The following is a 20,669-nucleotide window of genomic DNA, read 5'->3' as shown; positions in this document are numbered from 1 at the left end:
GGGATTTGATCCACAGCCTCTAGTTTGCTTATTCCTTAAGTCTAAAGCACCTCATGGTAAATAACTTGACCAGATTCACATAGCCAGTATTGTGTCAGAGATAGGGCCTGAAACCAGTTCTTCCTAGTTCCAAGGCCAACTCTCTAATAAGTATGCATGCAGCCTTTGTAAGATATTTTTCAAAAGTCTTGAAAATCTTTGTTAAGGTTTTGAGAAACAATCCAGCATTTCTATCTAAATGCTAAAATGGTAAGTCTACAGATATACTTGACATTACCCATCTTCCTTTAGAGGATTTGACCTCTAATCTCTAAGTGTCCTCTATGTATTTTATGTACATTACTGAAAATACCCTTTATAGAACCAAGAATTTTGAAGAAACTTGGTGGTTTGAATTGGTCAAAATTTTTTAATTTTTAAAATGAGCAATAAGCAAATTTCCAGTGTGATTAAGGTTCCAAATTTAACACAGGGAGCTACAAACCAGTAAGTCCTAATTTCATGCCTAATGTAATATTTTCATGATTTCTTCAAAGACTGTAAGCCCTTTGAGGTCAGAGACTGTTATGGCTCTGTGTCTGTAGCACTTAGAACAGTGCTTGGCAAACAAGCACTTAATGAAGGCTGATTGATTAATTGATTTGATATGAATACTCCCTCTATAAACATAAAGCATTCCTCTGTACCTTCTAGTTCTTTCTTACTTGCTAAGTTGAAGTGAATCTAAGAAATCCATAGCTCTGAGAGATATTGATCCATTGATGCTCCTAAAGGAAGATATCCAAGATGATGTTCCTTCTCAGGGAAAACAATGGGAGCAAAAAGCAAGTAATATCATCCTTATGTAAAATCCTACTGTTGCAACTCCTTAGTTCCTCTTTCTGGTGGAAGCATTGTTTTGAAATACTAGATCTATAAATCTATAACAGAACACCTAAAATGATCACAAAGACCGAAGAACAGACTAAAAAGACTTCTTTCTGGACCAAGGAAAACAGAAGGGACATGATTGAAATCCCTAATGATGTGGGTATATTTGGGTGAACACAATTTACAATTGTAATTTAATAGAATTGGGTAACTCACTTGAAGCTCAAGAGGATTTTATGACAAAAGGGCACAGCACATAATGTTTGAAAATTTTACTTCAAAGCGATATCAGAGTGAACATGTAAATAGATTCCAAATGTATTTACTCACATTCATGAATGATGACTCTAATAGGTTACTAAAGGAAAGCTAGAAATTTCAATGGCACCCCCCCTTGAGCTTTGCTGTTTGGCTTCATGGATGGACAACCATTCATGCCTACAATACATTGTTTCATGTCTTTATTAGAAAATACTAAGCTAGTTGGCTAGTCAGATAGATGTGTCATAATCTATATTCTTAGCATAACTAACAAGTGAATGGAAATATTTATATGTTTTTAAAGCACTATATATTCAACAAAAACAACAAGATAAAACAATGAATTGAGGTAGACGGCTATTAAATTGATATTCCTAAAATACAAATCTAATCGGTCATAGGCCTTAAAAATCTTCAGTGGTTTTCTTTTCCTTCCAGGACAGAATACAAAACCCTTAGCACGACATTTAAAAATCCATCACAGTCTGGCTTTAGCTTGATTTTTCTGTCTTATTTTTATATTCCTCTCCTTCATGTACTTTGTATTCTAGTTAAATTGACCCACTAGCTGTTTATCATACATAACCCTGCATCTTCTTCTTTTCCCTCGTATAAGTAATTCCTTCCTGTCTGGACTGGGCTGCTTCCTCATTTCTAATAGAATCCCTAGCATCTTTAAAAATATAGCTCATTCTTTGCCGATGTCCAGTTATTTGTACTTTCTACTGAAATTACTTTGTATTTACTACTAACATGTGTACTTTGATTCTTCTAATTTTTTGTCTTTCTATTCCTCGAGCCTAGCACAATGCCTTACACATAGTATTGATAAAAATTCCCTGTTGAATTAAATTGGATGGAAACCTTAAATTTATAAAATGGAAAAACAAAGATAAATCTGCTTATGTTCTCTCATTTTATTTTTCACAATTCTCATGTTATATATTCTCTTTTATTTCTTCTCTTTATTTAAAGAAAGTTGTGTTCCAATCTACTTACTTTTTATCTTTTCAGAAGACTTGAATGTTGTTTTAATGATCATGGCATTACTACTATTCTTTAATCAGAAGACAGGATTCCTTACTGCCTTTTAAATTTATGGTTTTGTTATTCTTCAGAACCAGAATTGAAGCATCTTTCCTTTTTTCCTTTTCCTTCAAATTTTTAGTTGTTGATTTTCTATTCATAACAACTAAATCAAGAGTAAAATATTCCTATTACTCTTAAGTACCACTGACCCACGGAGGAAAAAATAATTAGGAAAGGACATATCACAGACCCAGCAAACTAAAAGGAAGCTTCAATACATTTGGGATAGGTACTTAGAAAAATGATATAAAATTTCACTCATCTACTTTTTAAGTTAACAGGGATTATAAAACTTTAAAATATTATGGCTGATGCCAGAAAATAGACTTAATTTTCCCTTTAATTAGTTAAAGAAAAGAGGAAGGGGAAAGCATAGAGATATAGGGAAAGAAAAGGCAAAAAGATAGGGAAAAACTCATCTGCTGGATAGTCTAAGAAAGATCTTGGGAAATTTGGGAAATTATCCAAAAATTTTTGGACCTGTAGGAGCTGCCCAGCCTTGGTTTTCTGAGACACAAATGTTGCCTCATTTTAAAAGCTTGGGAACTATATGTGGAATGTCCATACAAAAGTATATCAAATCTTATTTTTTTGTTTGTTTGTTTATTTGTTTTAATTGGTCTCTAACAGGGACTAAAGAGAACTAACTCAGCAGAAATAAATCTCTAAGAATAAGTTTCCTGTGAGTTAATTTTACTTAATATTTAAATCAGATGTGTTATATAGGCACTATATATTTTAAAGATGAACTTATAGCTTTATTTGCGTGAGGTGTTTTCAGTTACTAAATAACTTCATGCTCTTTTCAAGTGCCACAATGACTGTAAGATAGATTTCTGATGCATTTCATTGCCGTGGGCAAAGTTGTATTTACTTGGGAATTATACAGTCAAAGAACTTGGAAGTCTTTAGGGCAAGAATGTGCACAAATAATTTAATAAATAAAATCTCTCATTTTTAGAGACTTATACTGTTTTTTCCCTCTCATCCTGTTCTAATGTCACTGTCATAAAATTCTTATATCTAATTTAAGGTCTTTATTATTGCAACTTAAGCCCATTACTTTTTATTTTATCATCACTGAAGGGATAACAGCTAGTCATCATCCTCTCTATAAGTCCTTTCTTTTACCTAAGGATGAAGATTCTGAAATCTACTTGATGTGAAGGAGGTTCTGTTTAATATTGAATAATCAATTCTATTTCCAACTTGGAACATTTCTTTTCCAATAACATATATCAAATAAACCAAAATTTGGAGCACTTGAGTGGCACTTCAATGTTTTTCAAACATTAAACTTGATTCTTTCAGTGTTATCCAGAGGGACAGAAGTTTAAGATAAAAGCTTTAAAACATCTCTTTTTTTGGGGGGGTAATAAATTCTGGTATTAATTAAATAATCTTCCCTAAATTTTCAATTGATCCTTTTGGTATGCTTGACACATCTCTTGAAGTTACTTGTTCTGCTTAGTCATCAGGCCAAACTCTTATCAAGACTTGTTTTCATAAACTGGTGCATGTTTCTACAGGATTCTAGCACTTATCCCCATACTGAATGAGATTAAACTTCTAGCTACAATTTTCTGGCACATAATTCTGCTGGGTATATTCTAAAGCATGGCAAGTAATACTGACACACTTGTAGCATCAGGTTTTTTGATCTGAATGTCTTATGCCCCATGGCCTCTGCTTTGAGTCATTTTGAAGAGAAGGGGAGAATCTTTCAGTCTTTTGCAGACTATTTTGTACTGATTCTTTTTAGCTAGTTTCATGGATTCTTGAGTTGATTGCTTTGTTTGCAACGTAGGTCCCTAGAGCTCAGATAATACCCATTCTTTTAATCTTTTACTGGGGTCTTTAAAAACAATTAACATCCTCTCCTGCCCCCAAATCCCCTCTCTGTTAAGTAAGACTGATTTACAAGTATTTGGCATTAGAAATACTGTGTACTTTTGTACTCCTGCCTTTCCAACAAGAACCAAATGTGTAAAGTTGCCATTACATGGATCAGAATCTGGAAGACTACAATGTGATGCCCTGGACCATGATTCCAGAAGAAGGAACTTGCTGAATATGGGTTTACTAGTTGGTGATGAACTCCTGAATCACCAGCTACTAGGCCTTTTTGTCCAGATATGAATTTAATTTATGGAGTAAGGTCCCTGAGTTCTCCTCTTTCCTTCCACAGGGCAAGCAGGAGGACTTCAAGACGACAATTCTGGAGGGTATGGAGACGGCCAAGCATCAGGTGAGGGTGGCATTTGATGCTTGCCACTTTGTAGCAAGAGCCGCCAAGTCAGGGATTGATGCTTGCAAGTGTGTATGCCTTTGAGTATTCAGATCTTAGCAAGAGGTACAAGAGAAATATATTGACCTGCAGAGCAGGATGGGGGTCACATAGAATCACAGGAAAAAAGAGTAGCTAAGACAGAAGAAATCTGCAGGCCGATCTCTCAACCCTCCACTATTCTTCATTGTTTTGAGGAGATTGTTGGTCCTTCTTCCCTAGAATCTCTCCAGTAGTACTAAGCAATGCATTTTTAGGAGTCCTGGGACCTTTAAAAACAACAATAAGAACAAAAACTCAACAAGCAGGAAAAATTGCAGGTTTGAAAATCCTTAATTTAGGAGAGAGGTAGTCCAGTTTTTAGTTGGAGGTATGACTATGAAGTGTAGACTAATGACATCCCTCTGAAATTGGATGTTCATTTCATGGCATTAGGTACTCATACTAAATAAGTATCACATGACAACTACTTGTATTATCTAAACATTTGCTTTTCGCTTGCTCAAAAGTGGCTTCCAAAAAAACTCAACCAGTAATTCTCCTCTTCCTTTCAGACCAAAGCAGTATGAAAGCCCTACTACCAGGGGAAAGTAGAGGCTTTAATTAAAATGTTTTCCCAAGGTGCCAGATCCATGAGTCTACAACCTGGAACAATTAACCTTTGCTGCATTGATCTATTCAAGATAGCATCTCTAAAATTTGTCCTTTCCTTCCTGAGGCATTTTATTCCAGATCCTGTTCATATGGATACTTCTGCAGAATTTAGGGTATTTAAAATTTCAGAGCTCATCATTTGCTAGCTATTCACTCTGCTTTCAGGTTTTTATTAAATGTTATTGCATTTAAATAATTTGTGGGAGTTCATGTTTTGCTCTCTTGGATCGAAGATAAGTACACTTGAGGGATCTATAATTTTGTTGGTGTGGGTACTCCCTCCACTGGCACAGATGACAGCTATCTACAGCTCAATAGGTGGTCTTCAAGAATTAACTTTACTGGAAAAATTCATCACCTTGTAGCCAGCCTGGTGATGCGCCTCTCCAAACTTAGTTGGGCTGGTCCTTGGACATCAAGCATACCATCTGTCATCCTGCCAATACTCGCAGCTTTTCTAGGATAATAGGACTTACTAAAACTTATCTGCTGCCTTAGGCTCTGAGAACCACAGGATACCTCCATACTATGATGAGGCATCAGAGGAGAACTTTATGATGGAGGGAGAGTAGAGAAAAAAGGCTCTGAATAGCAAGAGAATTAGCACATGACAGCTCTAGAATGTTGACTTGGCCTTCAACTTCTTCATAGACTATGTCCCAAAGCTCTGAAGGTTGATAGTCATCCAACTTCTTGATTTTATCTTGTAGAAGTTAAAATACCTTTCATAAAGTCTGGATTGATGGCAAGTAGATCCACCAGAATGGTTAGAATTGAAAAGGTTCTAAATGAAATCTTCTTTGTGATGTTGGGAATCAATAATTGTCCTTTGAGTTACTATCTTGAAAAGAAAATTAATGTTACTCCATTCATGAATGTATTCATGAATATACACAATTTATAAAGTCAGGCAAACCATAACATAACTTAGGAAAACTAAGGAATTTGATGCTGCCGTTCCACTAGCATGAAAATGTGAGTTTTCAGGGTTTTGCTTTAATGAAAGTGGTTGCTTTGAATCATCCACTTTTCTTCTTTGGTCTCCCTTGTGTTCAAAGGCATGCCTGTGTGCAGTGGCTCCCCATTGTGGAAGGCATTGCTGACAGTAGCCATGAGTTGTCTTCTATGTGAAGCTAACTAGTTCTTGAGGGGACCCCAGAAGCCCAGACCATCTCATCAGTACCCTGATCTTAGTCAGTTGAGCTCACTAAGTGGCCTAGAATATTGTTCAAAATGGCACTTGTAAATGAGCATCAAGTGATATAATATACAGAATCACTGATTTAGGGCAAGGAGAACTGAAGATTTTTGATACAATCCCTTGTTATTAGGCAAATTAGTAACACCCTCATTTTACAGTTGAGGCAACTGAGGTTTAGAGAGAGGATCACACAACTAATAATCATGTTATCTGGGTTCCAAGTCTTCTGTCTTCTAATGCAGACCTTCTTGTAGATTAATGAAAAGTAGAAATCATGCTTAGTCTAAATAGGAAAGATTGCAATACATATAAATAGTGTGAGTTTTTTTTTGGGGGGGTGGCCATTCTGAGGGCTAGTGTGGTCTGGTTTTAGGTATATTTAAGTAAATGTCCTTCAGTTCTTGAATGGTTAAAAGTTACATTCAAATTTTTAATGCCACTGATGAGCTTATCTGCCTACAGTCTTTTATGGATAATCTGAATTTAAAATACTCTAAATCAGTTCTTTATGTTTTCACTCAAGAAAGACAAGACTACATTGCTTGTTTTTTCTTACTGCCTATTTATTAAAGATGCTACTTGCATCTTATCAGAATCTAGAAGGCATTTAAGGGAGTAACAGAATCCATTTCTTTATTCTCACCTTTTTAATTCAGCTACCTGCAAAAATCATAATTATTCCTCTCAGTATTTAATTACTTTTCCTAGTTGGAGTAGGTAAGAACTGGATAATTAAAGGGGCTTCATTTTCATGGGCTGAATCTCGAGAGAGCTGGGATTGGGAAGAGCATAGAGCAATTGTTAGACTTCCTGTTTTTGTTAGGCATCTTTTTGCTTTAAATTCCCAGAATGCCAGATTCTGTTACAGTGTAAGTATAAAAGCCTGTTTCAGAGCCAGGTGATATCACTTTAAGAAGATCTTTGCCATTGCTTCTTTGTGATAAGATACTAGAGCTGGAAGGGACATCAAATCCAACCCACTTCTTTTTACTAAGGATAATTTGATAGGTGGCTAGGAGGCATAGTAGATGAAGATTAGGAAGACCTGAGGTTAAGTCCAGCCTCAGACATTTAGCTACAAGTCATTTACCTCTCTCAGCCTCAGTTTCCTCACAGGGTTGTCGTGAGGATCAAATGAGACACCATATATGACTCTCTTCAAATCTTAAGGTGCTATTAAACACTAGTTATGTTTATGATTATCATCATCTTAAAGATTTACATACAGCCTAGGAAGTCTTTAATAAAGCATAAATGAGTTAGGTTGTCTGAAATGGTATATATTACCTCACTTTCAAGACATCCTGAGAAGCATAGGCTAGATGTCCAGTCATTTGATCTGGGTTTCTGGATTACATTCTTATTCTCTAATTACTGTTTGCTTTTCTACAAACCAAATTACAGGAAATGAATGACTCAGCAGTGGTTTGTTAAGGTAATTTTGCATTTTGAAAATCAGTATTGCATTGTTTAAAATGACAGTTCATTTGCAAAGCATTAGTATGTGCTCATTTAGGTGCTGTGCAGAATGATAAAAATAGAGACGAATTTTGCTACAACTGATCTGTAACTTCTTCAGGCTATCTTTAATAAATGCTCTTTATTAAAGATATTTTGAAAGTAATTTATAACCAGGTGCTAATTGTAATTAAACTAAGGTAAATGGTGTGTTTTGTTTTTAAAGGGACCACCATTTGTTTTTCTATTATTCAGCCAGTCATAAGCATTTATTAAACCCTTACTATATGAGGTATTGTGCTAATAATAAGCACCACAGGTCCAAAAAAAGGCAAAACCCAGTCTGTACCTTCCAAAAGTTTACTTTCTGATGTTCGCCTCAGTTATATGGTGTATTTCACAGATATATTGGCAATTAAGAGAACTATTAAATTATATGTGGTCCACTTTTCTGGGATGTTCTTGGAATGTTTTCTTTCATTACCTTCTAGTACTAAAGCTCTATAATTTTCATTTTCTAAAGTATTTCCCCTTTGCTGTATTCAGCTTTTCTTTTTCTTTAATTTCAGCTTAATTTTCCAACTTATCTCTATGATTTGCACAGCTATCTCTACTATTCTTTTAGATTTGTCTTTACATTCTTACCTTAAGGAATGACTCTCTGTGGTCCTTAATCATTTAGGCTGGTTGGACTATTGGGGATGTCCATTTTCACAATATGGCACCCATATATAAACTAAAGTTAGTGGTCTGATCAGTGCTGTAAAGAGAGGTCTTGTTTCCTTGGCTCCAAGATGGGGTGTTTCTGATTGTGCATCTTTGCTCTTGCTCGCATCTAGTCCTCACATTGCATAATTGGGCTTGCTTGGCCTCTTTGTACCTTTATTGTTTCCATTGAATGTCTCTGTTGGATCCTCACCCTCTTCCCCCATATCCCAAGGTATTTTATCAGCATGTGTCCTAGCTAAATCTGTTATTCTTTTCCCCCTAAACTTGCTTGCACCTTTTGAAACTATTGCTTCGGCTCCTTGATGTTTGCATATCAACTTGTGTTGCTTTGAACAATTGAAATAAGTCTTGTTTCACCTCAGAGCCTCTTGTTTCAGTGTCCTGTTTTGTCACCTGTACATAATTACTTTAATATCACTTTGCCTTTTGGCTAAGATTAAGTACCTTTTCTAAAAATTTCATTTTTAAAAGCTTTGAAATCATTCTTAACTTTTATGTCAAATTACACTTTCAGCTTGCTTAAATTATTCAAGCATCTTCATGAAATGTTTTCCTTGGATCTCTGGCTTATAGTCTGTAGTAGAGGAGAATTAGTTTTTTGGCTGAAAATAGTAAATTCTTTGTTTTTTCTTCTGCTCTCTCTGTTGTAATACTCTGCATAACTTCTCACTTACTGCCCGGATTGACTTAGATGGGAGCTGATGGATGGTTCCTAGAACAATAGAAACCTAGAATGCTCTTTGTGTTTCACATTGGAAACTAACTAATCAGAAGGCATGTAATATAATAGCTGCTTATATTTTCACTACAGATTCTTTACCTGTTCTCTCCTCCTAAGTTAGTCTACTTTCCCTTTTTTCTGGTCCTTTCTCTTTGGAGTTCGCTTTTTACTGACATCACGAAGAAATTTATTTGAATGTTAGAAATTTGGCTCAAAATCCATGGACCTTGCTTTTTTTCCCCTCCTTTAGAGACAACTATTATACCTTTGACCCACGTTTTTATAGTTTATCAAGTATTAGGAGAGTATATCTAAATATTTGTGTAATCTCAATTATATTTAAATCTTAAAACAGTGCTATATTAATAAGAAACTTTTAAGTTCTAAAGTTAGCAAGCTAGATTTAAAAAAATTAAACAAAGTCCACGTAGACTGCATCAGAGAGCTTTATTGGATTCTTTACCAAGAGAAAGGGCTTGAGAAGCAATCATTGTCTTCTAGCAATTGTCCATCTTTACCTGTTTTCTAGAACTCTGTTGCTCTGTTTGCTAGGTGTGGAGGGTGCAGCTTTCCAGAGCAGACTCCCTCATGATCGGATGACATCACAAGAAGCTGCCTGTTTTCCCGATATTATTAGTGGGCCACAGCAAACCCAGAAGGTTTTTCTGTTCATCAGGAACCGCACAGTAAGTTCTGAAATGTTTAATTAAGAAAGGGTAGAAGGCATCTCACACATATATATATCTTTGGTATTCAGGTTCAGGGGAAGAGAAGTGACATTTAGAACCTTCCCTGACCTGGTATTGGTTTAAAATTAGTCTCAATTATTGTCGTATGTGGTCACACATTTAATGTCTTAGAATTTAATATTTAATCTAGAATTAGATTAGAATCCTAGTGTTTACTACTGGGAGAAACTAAAGAACACTTATTTGCATAGATGAGAAAACTTAGGCTCAGAGTGGCTCCCTCCGAGTCTTTTGGGATAGTATTTCTAATAGGCCTTTATCAGTGTTTAGAATCCACTATTACAGGCGAGCATTCTAAAACTGCAATTTGGTGGTGAGTTGCAGAATAATCATGTTGTAGCTTCATCTTACACATTTGGTAAGTATGCCAAGATGCCAATTTAGAATCTCTTAAGTGACCTATGTCACCAAAGAGATTGCCTTTAATCCCTACTTTGAATATTAAGTATAGAAACTTACTGTCCCTTTGTGGCTTAAATGAGAACAGAAAGTAATTGCGTTTGAGTGAACTACTTCTTTGCTTTCTTCCTTTTCCCTAAATCTTCTCCACTAACTGTAAGAAGCATGGAATTCTCCACATTTGATAACATATTTGGGGAAAATTTTCTTTGTATTTTAAATTGAAAATCAAAAGAATGTTATAAATGGGTATCACATATACTTAAAATACTATAGGTAATTACTGAGACTTTAACCATAAATCATAACTTGTTTCTACAAACTTGGAGAGAGAATCAGGCATAATGAATAGTGTTGAAATAGGAGATAAGACAACCTAGTTTTAGCTGTCCTCTCTTGACATTTAAATAACTATATGATCAGGGAATTGCTTAACTTCAGTGAGGTTTAAACAGCTCACTTTGACTATTAATTATAGATTTTTTTTTTTTTGAAATTTATTTCCTAGACTTGTAATATTTTTTAAAAACAAAATTTTACTGATAAACTTCTGTACAGTTGGTAGTAGTTGTGAAACATTTTGTATAAGTTCAATTGAACCAGAATTTAGGGTGTAACCTCTGATAAGATTACATAACACAATGTCAGATGTTTCAGTTCCAGCAGCTCATTTTGAACCACTTACTGTGGTCCAAAACTTAGTCCATCCTACCTTCTGGCCTTCTAGCCTTTCTTTTGGGATTACTTTGTCCCTGTTCTATATAGGTGCTTCAGCCCTATCTGAATCTGCCTTTAACTTCTCTTAGTTGTTCAGACTCAAATTACTTTGTGTAACTTTAAAATTTGCAAGTCACTTTACTTTTGACCTTCAGTTTCCATATCCATAAAATGTGAATAATGACACTACCTACTTTATAAAGTATTTTATATAGAAAATGGTAAAGAAATGTGAGCTAGTGTTATTGTTATTTAGCTATTTTAAAGTATGAAGAGTAACATATGAGGTGAATATTCTTAGACTTTTAGTCACCGTTATAAAACTTTGAGAGAAGATAAACCTGTTCACACAGGTTTTCCCTAGGAATTTAGGATATATTACTGCCCCAAATCTCGGCATGATAGGCCATTTAATAGAAGTACAGAAGCCTTTTTTTTTTGGATGATAGCCACGATCTGCTTACATAGATAACAGAAGGGCTTCCACAACTAAATAAACAAAATTAAGATAAATAACTAAATTGAGATAAAGGATTTAAAATTTATGTGTTTATGTTTTGCACATATATTTCTGTTGTGAAAATTGTATTGTATTATTTTAAATGCAGTTGCAGTTGTGGTTGGATAATCCAAAAATTCAATTGACGTTTGAGGCTACTCTACAGCAATTAGAAGCACCTTATAACAGTAAGTAACCTAATTGACATAAATATGTGTTATTGTTGCAACTTGTTGGGTTCTATCCAAAGCCACTGTTTGTCCATAAGAATGACTATGTATCAGATGTACATTTGTTATTTTAGGAGATAGTTATCCATCAATATGGACTTGGTACAACTTTTTTTTATATATTTTTAATTTTTTTTTTCTTTTTTTTTCTCTTCAAAGGGATTTAGATCTCCATTTGGTCACAGGAAAGAAGTTGTAGTGCCTCTCTGTAACTGAAATCTTTAGGACTCTCTTAGGAAAAAAAATTCTTTTTGATTCTCTTTAAGACTCTCAGTTTAAGAATATCAAGAAAATTCCAAATATTTTTATCTTTGCTATTTTGTTTATGTTTTCCTGCTTCTGTTTAATATTTATGTTCTTTGGCTCAGAAACTTTTGAACATGAAGTCAACATTTTATGTGTTTGAAGATATCTTGAAACAGGTATCTGAGTGATTCACTGTTGAAAATTCTTGAGTCAGGAGTGGCATTTGGAGAAAAAGTGAGCATGGATAGCTTGTGCTTTTTGGGAAATAGAAGTGTTATTGAGCTTTCATGGAAGGTAAAATCCAAGAAAAGAACTAGTAATAATACCTATGACCTCTGATGTTTGTGCCTAATAGGCGAGATAAATTAGAGATCCGGGGAGATAAATTTGATTTCAAGAGTATCAATGAGATTTAGAAGGATGAGGCGCCCATGCTTGGAATATGGTTCTAGAAAGGCATACTGTATACACAAGAAAGCAGATAAGTAAAAATAACTTTCACAAAGGTGTGGAGATGACCCTGGATTTTCAAAGGTTGTGCCTGAAGAACATAAGCATTCAGTTTTATTTATCTCTTTCTGTTTCTAGTAGAATGGTGGAAAACAGGATAGAAAATACCAAAAAAAATCACAGTTTTTAGATCATGTATTGATATTATCTTAACTGTTTTCTTATCCTTTCACCAAGTGGACACAGATTAAAAGAACTAAATCATAATAATCTTGATATTTTTGCAGCAAAATGGATTAGAAGTTCTTATTGAAATGGGGGGGGATGGTTTAACATGTGTGGGGCAACAAGAAACATGTCTTGGGATTTGGGGCCATTACGTACGCAGTATTAATGATAAGTATTTGTAAGAAGGCTACCATCAAAATATTTGCAACTTATTTGTCAGTTATCTGTTGCAAAGGATGCATAAGTGGGAAAGTTCTATGAAGAATTTAGTAAAACTCTCCAAACTAATGTATATTTTTAATATTTTGTGACTTCCATACAAAGGTAGGCATAGCAAAGAATGGCAAAAGGTATGGTAGAATACATTAAGTGTAAAAAAAAAGCCAAAAAACAAACCAACATGGGCCCATATATATAAAGAGTATACTTAGCTATTAGGAATATCTTGATTTAAAAAAAAAAAAAAAAGTGATAGACATTAGTCATTGGTAGGCATGGCAATCTCCAGGTAATTTGAGAGGGAAAAATTGATTGTCTCAACTTGTTAGAGCAAAGATTAATATCAGTATCAAAATGGAAGAAAGAATAAAAATGAAAAAAGATATAGTGGATAATTCGGACAACTTCAACATAGGACCTATTTATACATGCTGATGATGCCAAAAAATGGCAGATAATTCAAAAAGCACATATTGACAAAGATTATTACCTTGTCCTAAGAAAATTTAATGTAAATTGATCACTACAACAAAGATATTAAAAGGAGCCTAGAAATAACATCAGCCAGAAAAACACTTGATTACTTTGACAAACTTATCTACAAGGTAGGTAAAGATGGCAGCCAAGAGCAACACTTATTTAGACTATAACCTGAACTGTACAGAAAAGAGGGGAACAGACGAGGTTTATCTACATCACCTCATGAAATAGCCTGAGAAGTAGAGGGAAGAGATGAGTTTGTGGGAAATTTTATGAGAGGCCTAATTAGGGAGAATCATTCCAATCGCATTTAAAATGAAACTTGAAAGAAGACAAGAAAGGAGGGAAGTGGAAAAGATCTGTATCAATTGTATATTTTCTTGATTTCCTGTAATGATAAATTTATTCCTCAAAAGAACAAAAAAGGAAAAAAGTTTATTCTGGATCTCCTCACTAACATATAGAAATTAGTTACTGAGATATCCATGGTGGGAAACTTGAGGGGCAGGGACCACTTCGTATATAATTTATGATAAAGAACTCCAGACATAGTCTCTGGCATGAGAGAGAGCAGACATGAAAAGATAATTTAGCATCCTGTGTACTAGAATTTTCCATGGAAAGTCAACTGAGGAGAAGGATATGAAGCTTATAAGAAGAAAATCCTGAAAAGTAAGAAAAACACTGACATTGTACAAGAAAAGAAAGAGATTGATATGGATCAACAGAAAAGTCAGTAACTGGGGGTTTTTAAGAAGAAACAAAGACAGAAAACAAAGGAAGCAGATCAAGGCTTGGCACAATTGCCCTGAATGAGCCAAGACTACCAAGGAAATGGGAAGAGTAACCAAAAAAGGTTTTTGAAATTATATTATAAAAAGGATAATCAGAGAAGTGATAAGGCTACTGCTCAAGGTGAAAGAGACAGTGTAATTCATGATAAAAAGAAAGGGACCTGCTCATTTCCAACTTTGCTTCTCTCTCTCTCTCTTTTTTTTTTTTAACCCAGATGAAATACTATAGGTAAATCATTTTGCAAACTTTAAAATGCTTTATCAGTGTCATCAATATCATTATTGCCAAGAATCATCATCTTTGGCCTGTAAAAGACAGAAAAACAATGAGTAAATAGAGAATTTATACCCAAGATAAGTAAACAAATAAGAGAACTGCCTTTGAAAAATTCAGTTAATCGGGTTCAGATGAACTACATTCCAGAGCAGTGAAAAAAACTGGTAGGTTGAGTTAGCTTTTGAAAGTCTAGAGAATGAAAGGTATGATAGTATTTTAAGAGACAGGCATAGTCTCACTTTTCAGAAGAGAGAAAAGAATGAGTTCTACAATTAGAGGCCTTAATTAAGCTTTGAGTTTGATTCCTAGGAAAAAAGTGACCACTCCCCCTCCGACATTTATCATTGTCTTTTCTGTCATCTTAGCCAATCTGAGAGTTGTAAAGTTGTCTTAATTTGCATTTCTCTAATCAGTAGTGATTTAAAACATTTTTCATATGATTAGAAATGGTTTTAACTTCTTCATTTGAAAATTGTTTGTTCATATTCTTTGACCATTTATCAATTAGGGAATGACTTGTATTCTTATAAATTCATGTCAGTTGTCTATATATTTTAGAAATGAGGCCATTGTCAAAAATAATGGCTGTAAAGATTGTTTACCAGCTTTCTGCTTCCTTTCTAATCTTGACAACATTGGTTTTGTTAGTTAAAGCACTTTTTACAATAGCAAGTAATTGGAAACAAAATGTGATGTGTGAACATAATAGATTATTACTTTGCTGTAAGAAATTCTCAATTGGGAGAAGTATGGGAAGATCTACTTTACTGGCTGTAAAGTAATTAGAGTCAAGAAAACAATGTACATATTAATTAACAGTATAAATGGAAAGAAGAGCCACAAAATAAAAAAGGAATGTTGCAGAATTATTAAGAACAAGTATGGTTTGAAAAAAGAGATATGAAAGGATACCTCTACCCCTTTGCAGAGGTGGGAGGTCAGAAATGCTATGTATTACACATATTTTCAGACATTTTCAGTGTATTGATCAATTGTGCTACTTTTTCTCCTAATTTTTTTGGAGGAGGTTTATAAAATACTAGTTGGTATATGAGATGACTTTCAGGGAAGGAAAGATACTAGACTAAATTATACTGATATAAAAGACCTCAATAAAAATTTGCTTTAAAGGGGGGAGGGGAACTTCCCAGTAATTAAAGCTATCCAAAAGTGGAATGGGCTGCCTCAAGTGAGAGGTAGAGACTTCCCTTGTGGAAAATCTTCAAACAAAAGTTGGTGTGTTGTTGAGGGTATTCTTGTTCAAATATAAGTTGGACTTTACTGTGCCTCTGAGATCCCTTCCAGTTAAGGTTTTGTAATTTTTGAATCAGGAAAGGCATGTAAATTTTATTTTTAATTTATTCCTTCTTTAGGTGATACTGTTCTTGTTCATAGAGTTCACAGTTATTTAGAACGTCATGGTCTTATCAACTTCGGCATCTACAAGAGAATAAAACCCCTACCAGGTAAGAAACCAGCAAATTACAATGAAGTTGAATTATTAGTTGTTTAAACTATTTTGTTTTCACACTAATTTTTTTTAATAATTGCTTTTTATTTTCAAAATACATATATAGTTCTCAACATTCATTCTTGCAACACCTTGTGGTTACAGATTTTTCTCCCTCCCTTACCTCCATCCCCTTCCCTAGACAACGAGTAATCCAATATATGTTAAACATGTGAAATTTTTGTTTACATGTTTCCACATTCTACACAAGAAAACTAGAACAAAAAGGGAAAAAAAATTAGAAAAAAACACAAAGCAAGCCAAGAGCAACAAAAAGGCTAAAATACTACATTGTGATCTACATTCATTCTCCATAGTCCTCTTTCTGAATGCAGTGGTGTTCTCTCTGTCATAAGTCTATTCAAATTGGCATGAATCACCTCATTGTTGAAAAAGGCCAACCTTTTCCCTATTTATCTTTTAATTTTGTGAAAAACATTGGGGAAATTCTGAATTCATTTTGATTAAAAGCACATGAATTATCTTTGTACATCTGAGGCTTTTTTGCTCTTGCATGAATTTTAAACCCTTGCTGTCTAAGCTTCCACCTTGATATATGTCATGATGGTGATATTTTCCCAAATATAGGGAAATCAAGTTAAATTCAGAAGTTTTGGTTGAAAATCAATGAAAAGTATTTGTTTCAGATTTATGCAATTTGTTTCTAATTTATGCAGTTTTTACAATATTTGTCAGAGACTAAACTGCTCAATGAAAAGCAAACCACATGATTTCTTGGTTATACATACAAGATGAAAGGAAATACCACATAGAAATTCATATGTAATACATTGTATAGTGCACAGTATTTTCACATTCATTTTCTCATGTGATGAAATGCTGTCAAAGCCAATTAGTGGCTGTAGTATAAAGTGAAAAACTCTGGCTTCTGAGGTCAGACTTGGGCTCACATCTCAACTTTCCTGGGCAAGACTCCTCTTACCTCTCTGAGCTTTAGTTCTTTATCTGTGAGAGGACGTGATATCTGGGCTACCCACCTCACAGGTCAGAGTTTGGAAAATGCTTTATAAATTTTAAAGCATTGTAGATCTGTGAATTCATCCCAAGTCACATTATTGTAGGAAAACATATTTCTAAAACTTTGTGTTAGGCTCTAAAAATTCCATTCGAGAAAAGAAACATGACAACTGCTGTTACTATTGGATCATTTATGAAAGTAATACACCATCCTTTTAAAGGAACATGTGCCAAAGAACTTAAAAAGACTCTTAGGTACTCTAATATCAGTAAAACTTTTAAACAGTATGGTACAAGAAAAACCCTTCATAGTGGAAGTTCACTACTAAAGGGAGGGGAAGGAAAGAAATCTTAAAATTGAAATGATTATAACATAAAAATAAAAGATGTCAATAACACTTTTTTTTAACTCTTTAGAAGAGAGATTCACTCCTTTTTTATCTTATTAGAGACAACAAATGTTTCTGACTTTGAGGAGCCAGAGATAGATATTGGAATTAAAGATAGTTTAATAGAAATTTTCAGAAAGATAAACCTAGTTAAAAGTAGAACCATGTATATAATATGAGGCAGCACCATTTACTTTACTGGTTCTAACCCCTGCGGAGTGAATTTTTTTTTTAATCATTGTGATATTTTGCATTCATTATAATACTTGGGAGTTAATTTTGAGCATCCCCTTTATAGTATGTACAGAGGGAAAGTTTCATCCAAAGTACGTGTGTGTGTGTGTGTTGTGTATGTGTTGTCTCTGCTAAAGGATTTATATTAAAAAAAAAAAAAAAAGATTTTATTGATGTCATTTCTTTTCTTATCATTCTCATTTCCAAATGTAATTTTTTTCCCATCCCCTTAGTATTGAACCTTTCTTCTAAAGTTTTTCATCTCTTACATTAAAGCTTTATTGATATTAACATGCCTAATATAGTTTTTGTTTTTTAGTTCCTGTCCCTTTAAAAGAATGATCCAACAATAACAGCTATCATTTTTGTTTCATTTTTTGCCTGTGAACTCCCCAAATTTCACAGTTGCCTTGTGATTGATTTAAAACTCACAAAATTGTCCAAAACAATAGTAATACATGAGCACTTTACCAGAAATCTTTCCTGTCTTTGTGACTGCATGATGGGAAAAAATGTCTTACAGGCTCTCACAGGCTAATCCTGTTTTCCTATTGATTTTGTCTCTTCGGTTAATTAAAATAAAAAGAGTACAACACCTCTTTGGAAGTTCCCTCAAGCTAAAGCGACCATTTCCATTGAGAGAGTATAGCAGCCTCATCAACTGAGGGAAATGGGATTCCAGCTCTGCTGTGGCCTCCTCAACCCTGCTGCTATTTGCTCTTCTTGGGGCTTTACTTGTCAAATCTGAGGCAAAGCTCTAGGGCTTCCTTCCAGGCTTAAGATTCTATGACACAATATTAGCAACATTTGTCACAAAATAGGCACAGTTGTGCATTACTTTATATTTGAAACAATAATTTAATGGACTACCCCATGGGAGGTCAAAGGGATTTAACCTGAATTGATTTCCAGCAAAAATGATCTCTCCCTTCTTCAGTTCTAGCACACTTTGTCTCAGACTTTGTTCCCTGTTAGGCTCTGTTAGAATTAATGTTTTAGGGACATCCATTTGAACTTTTAACAAGCCTGAGAACACTTTATTATCAGATGAGGAGAACTGGGGGGGGACACACCCCAACAAGGTCGATAATCGGTAAATGTGAATCCCAACACCAGAATTAAAGATTCTGTGGGTTTATAAGTTCCAAGTAACTGCAGCTGCTTTTCAGTAGTTTTTCAAAAATGGTTGTTTGAACAATTGATAGTTTTAGTGCTGGAAGAGACTTCAGAAGTCATTGATTTGGATCCCCTTTATTTTATAAGAAAATGGCCCCAAAGAGGATATGGGACATTGTTACATATGGCAAGTGGGTGAGCCAAGCTTAACCCCAGACCTATGACTACAATTCTGATTCTTTTTGTATCCCTCTTAATGTGGCATTTTAAGCTCTTATAGATTATAACAATAAAAGAAACTTAATTTGATATGACATATTTAAACTTGGAATAGTAACATTTGTTTTAATTTTCATTTAATGTTTTTCTTTTTAGCTAAAAAAACAGGAAAAGTTATTATTATTGGTTCAGGAGTCTCAGGCTTGGCAGCAGCTCGCCAATTACAGAGTTTTGGAATGGATGTCACACTTCTGGAAGCCCGGGTAAGAATTTTGGTTTGAGACATAGCTAGAGGCAAGAAGCAATAGGGAAATGGGTATTATAATTAAATTTTTTTCAATTACTTATAAAAAATTTTAACATTTGTTTTTTTAAATTTTGAATTTCAAATTCTCTCCCTCCTTTCTCCTCTCAATTGAGAAGATAAACAATTTGATAAGTTATACATATGTAGTCATGCAAAACATATTTCTGTATTAATCATGTTGTGAAAGAAAATAACAAACAAGAAAAATAAAGTTAAAAAAAAGTGCTTTAATCTATATTAATTCCATCAGTTATTTCTCAGGAAGTGAACAGCATTTTTTAAGCCTTTCCATACTATCTCAGATTGTATTGTTGAGAAAGTTGTCATTCACAGTTGTTCATTGTACAGTATTGCTTTTACTGTATACAGTGCTCTGCTCTGCTCACTTTATTTTGGATCCATTAATATAAATCTTTGCAGATTTTTCTGAAATCTGCCTGCTCATCATTTCTTATAGCACAATAAAAATTCTGTCATAGTCATATACCAAAATGGGTTTAACCTTTCCACAATTGGCATCCTCTCAATTTCCATTTCTTGCCACCACTAAAAGAGCTGCTATAAATATTTTTGTATATATAAATTCTTTTTTTTTTTTTTTTTAATCTTTTTGGGATAAGACATAGTAATGGTACTAAATCAAAGTGTATGCACAATTTTATAACTTTTGGGGCATAGTTCCAAGTTACTTTCTAAAATGGTTAGATTAATCCATAGTATCACCAACAGTGCTGTAGTGTCCTAGTTTTCTCACATCCCCTTCAGCATTTATCAATTTCCTCTTCTGTCCTATTAGCTAATTTGGTAAGTATGAGGTGGTTCCTTAGAATTTTAATATGCACTTCTATAATCAGTAGTGATTTAGAGCATTCTTTCATAAGATTGTAAAAAACTTTGATTTCTTCTGAAAACTGCCTGTTTTCATAGCCTTTGATCATTTATCAACTGGGGAATGATGTATATTTTTTATAAATTTGATTTGGTTCTCTCTATGTTTGAAAAATGAGACCTTAAAAGCAGAAAGAGAGAAATCATAAATTAAAAGATTTTTATAGCAAGTTTCCATAAAAATCTTTTTAATTTATGATTTCTCTCTTTCTCTTCTCTCCCTCTCATTCTCCCTTTTTCTTCTTCTTCTCAGCCCAACCTGGCCCTACTCAAAAATGTTTTTCTTCTCACTACCACTTCCTCAAATCTACCTTGCCCACCTTGTGTCTTTTACCCTTCCCTATAGGTAACATAGACTTCTTTATCCTCTCATTCTCTCTTTGAGCCAGTTCTGATGAGAGAAGGTTTAAGTGGTGTCTACCATGCCTATCCTGCTATAATTCCCTCCACTACATAAATTCTTTCATACT

The 20,669-nt window shown here is 34.2% G+C and overlaps 1 protein-coding gene across 2 annotated transcripts in view; it reads left to right on the top strand.

Annotated features, from left to right (window-relative positions):
* KDM1A (lysine demethylase 1A) overlaps positions 1-20,669 on the top strand; it is a 71,354-nt gene that overhangs the window by 20,813 nt on the left and 29,872 nt on the right. The window contains exons 3-7 of one of the 2 annotated variants that reach the window (XM_074305911.1): positions 4,409-4,468; positions 9,823-9,956; positions 11,744-11,822; positions 15,932-16,024; positions 19,161-19,267. In XM_074305911.1, coding sequence (XP_074162012.1) covers positions 4,409-4,468; positions 9,823-9,956; positions 11,744-11,822; positions 15,932-16,024; positions 19,161-19,267 — 473 coding nt within the window. The remainder of the gene's footprint in view (positions 1-4,408; positions 4,469-9,822; positions 9,957-11,743; positions 11,823-15,931; positions 16,025-19,160; positions 19,268-20,669) is intronic. The other variant, XM_074305912.1, reaches the window with a different exon arrangement.

Source organism: Sminthopsis crassicaudata, chromosome 3 (genome assembly GCF_048593235.1).
Source record: "Sminthopsis crassicaudata isolate SCR6 chromosome 3, ASM4859323v1, whole genome shotgun sequence".
NCBI classification, from domain to species: domain Eukaryota; kingdom Metazoa; phylum Chordata; class Mammalia; order Dasyuromorphia; family Dasyuridae; genus Sminthopsis; species Sminthopsis crassicaudata.
This window is presented reverse-complemented; position numbering and strand designations above follow the sequence as displayed.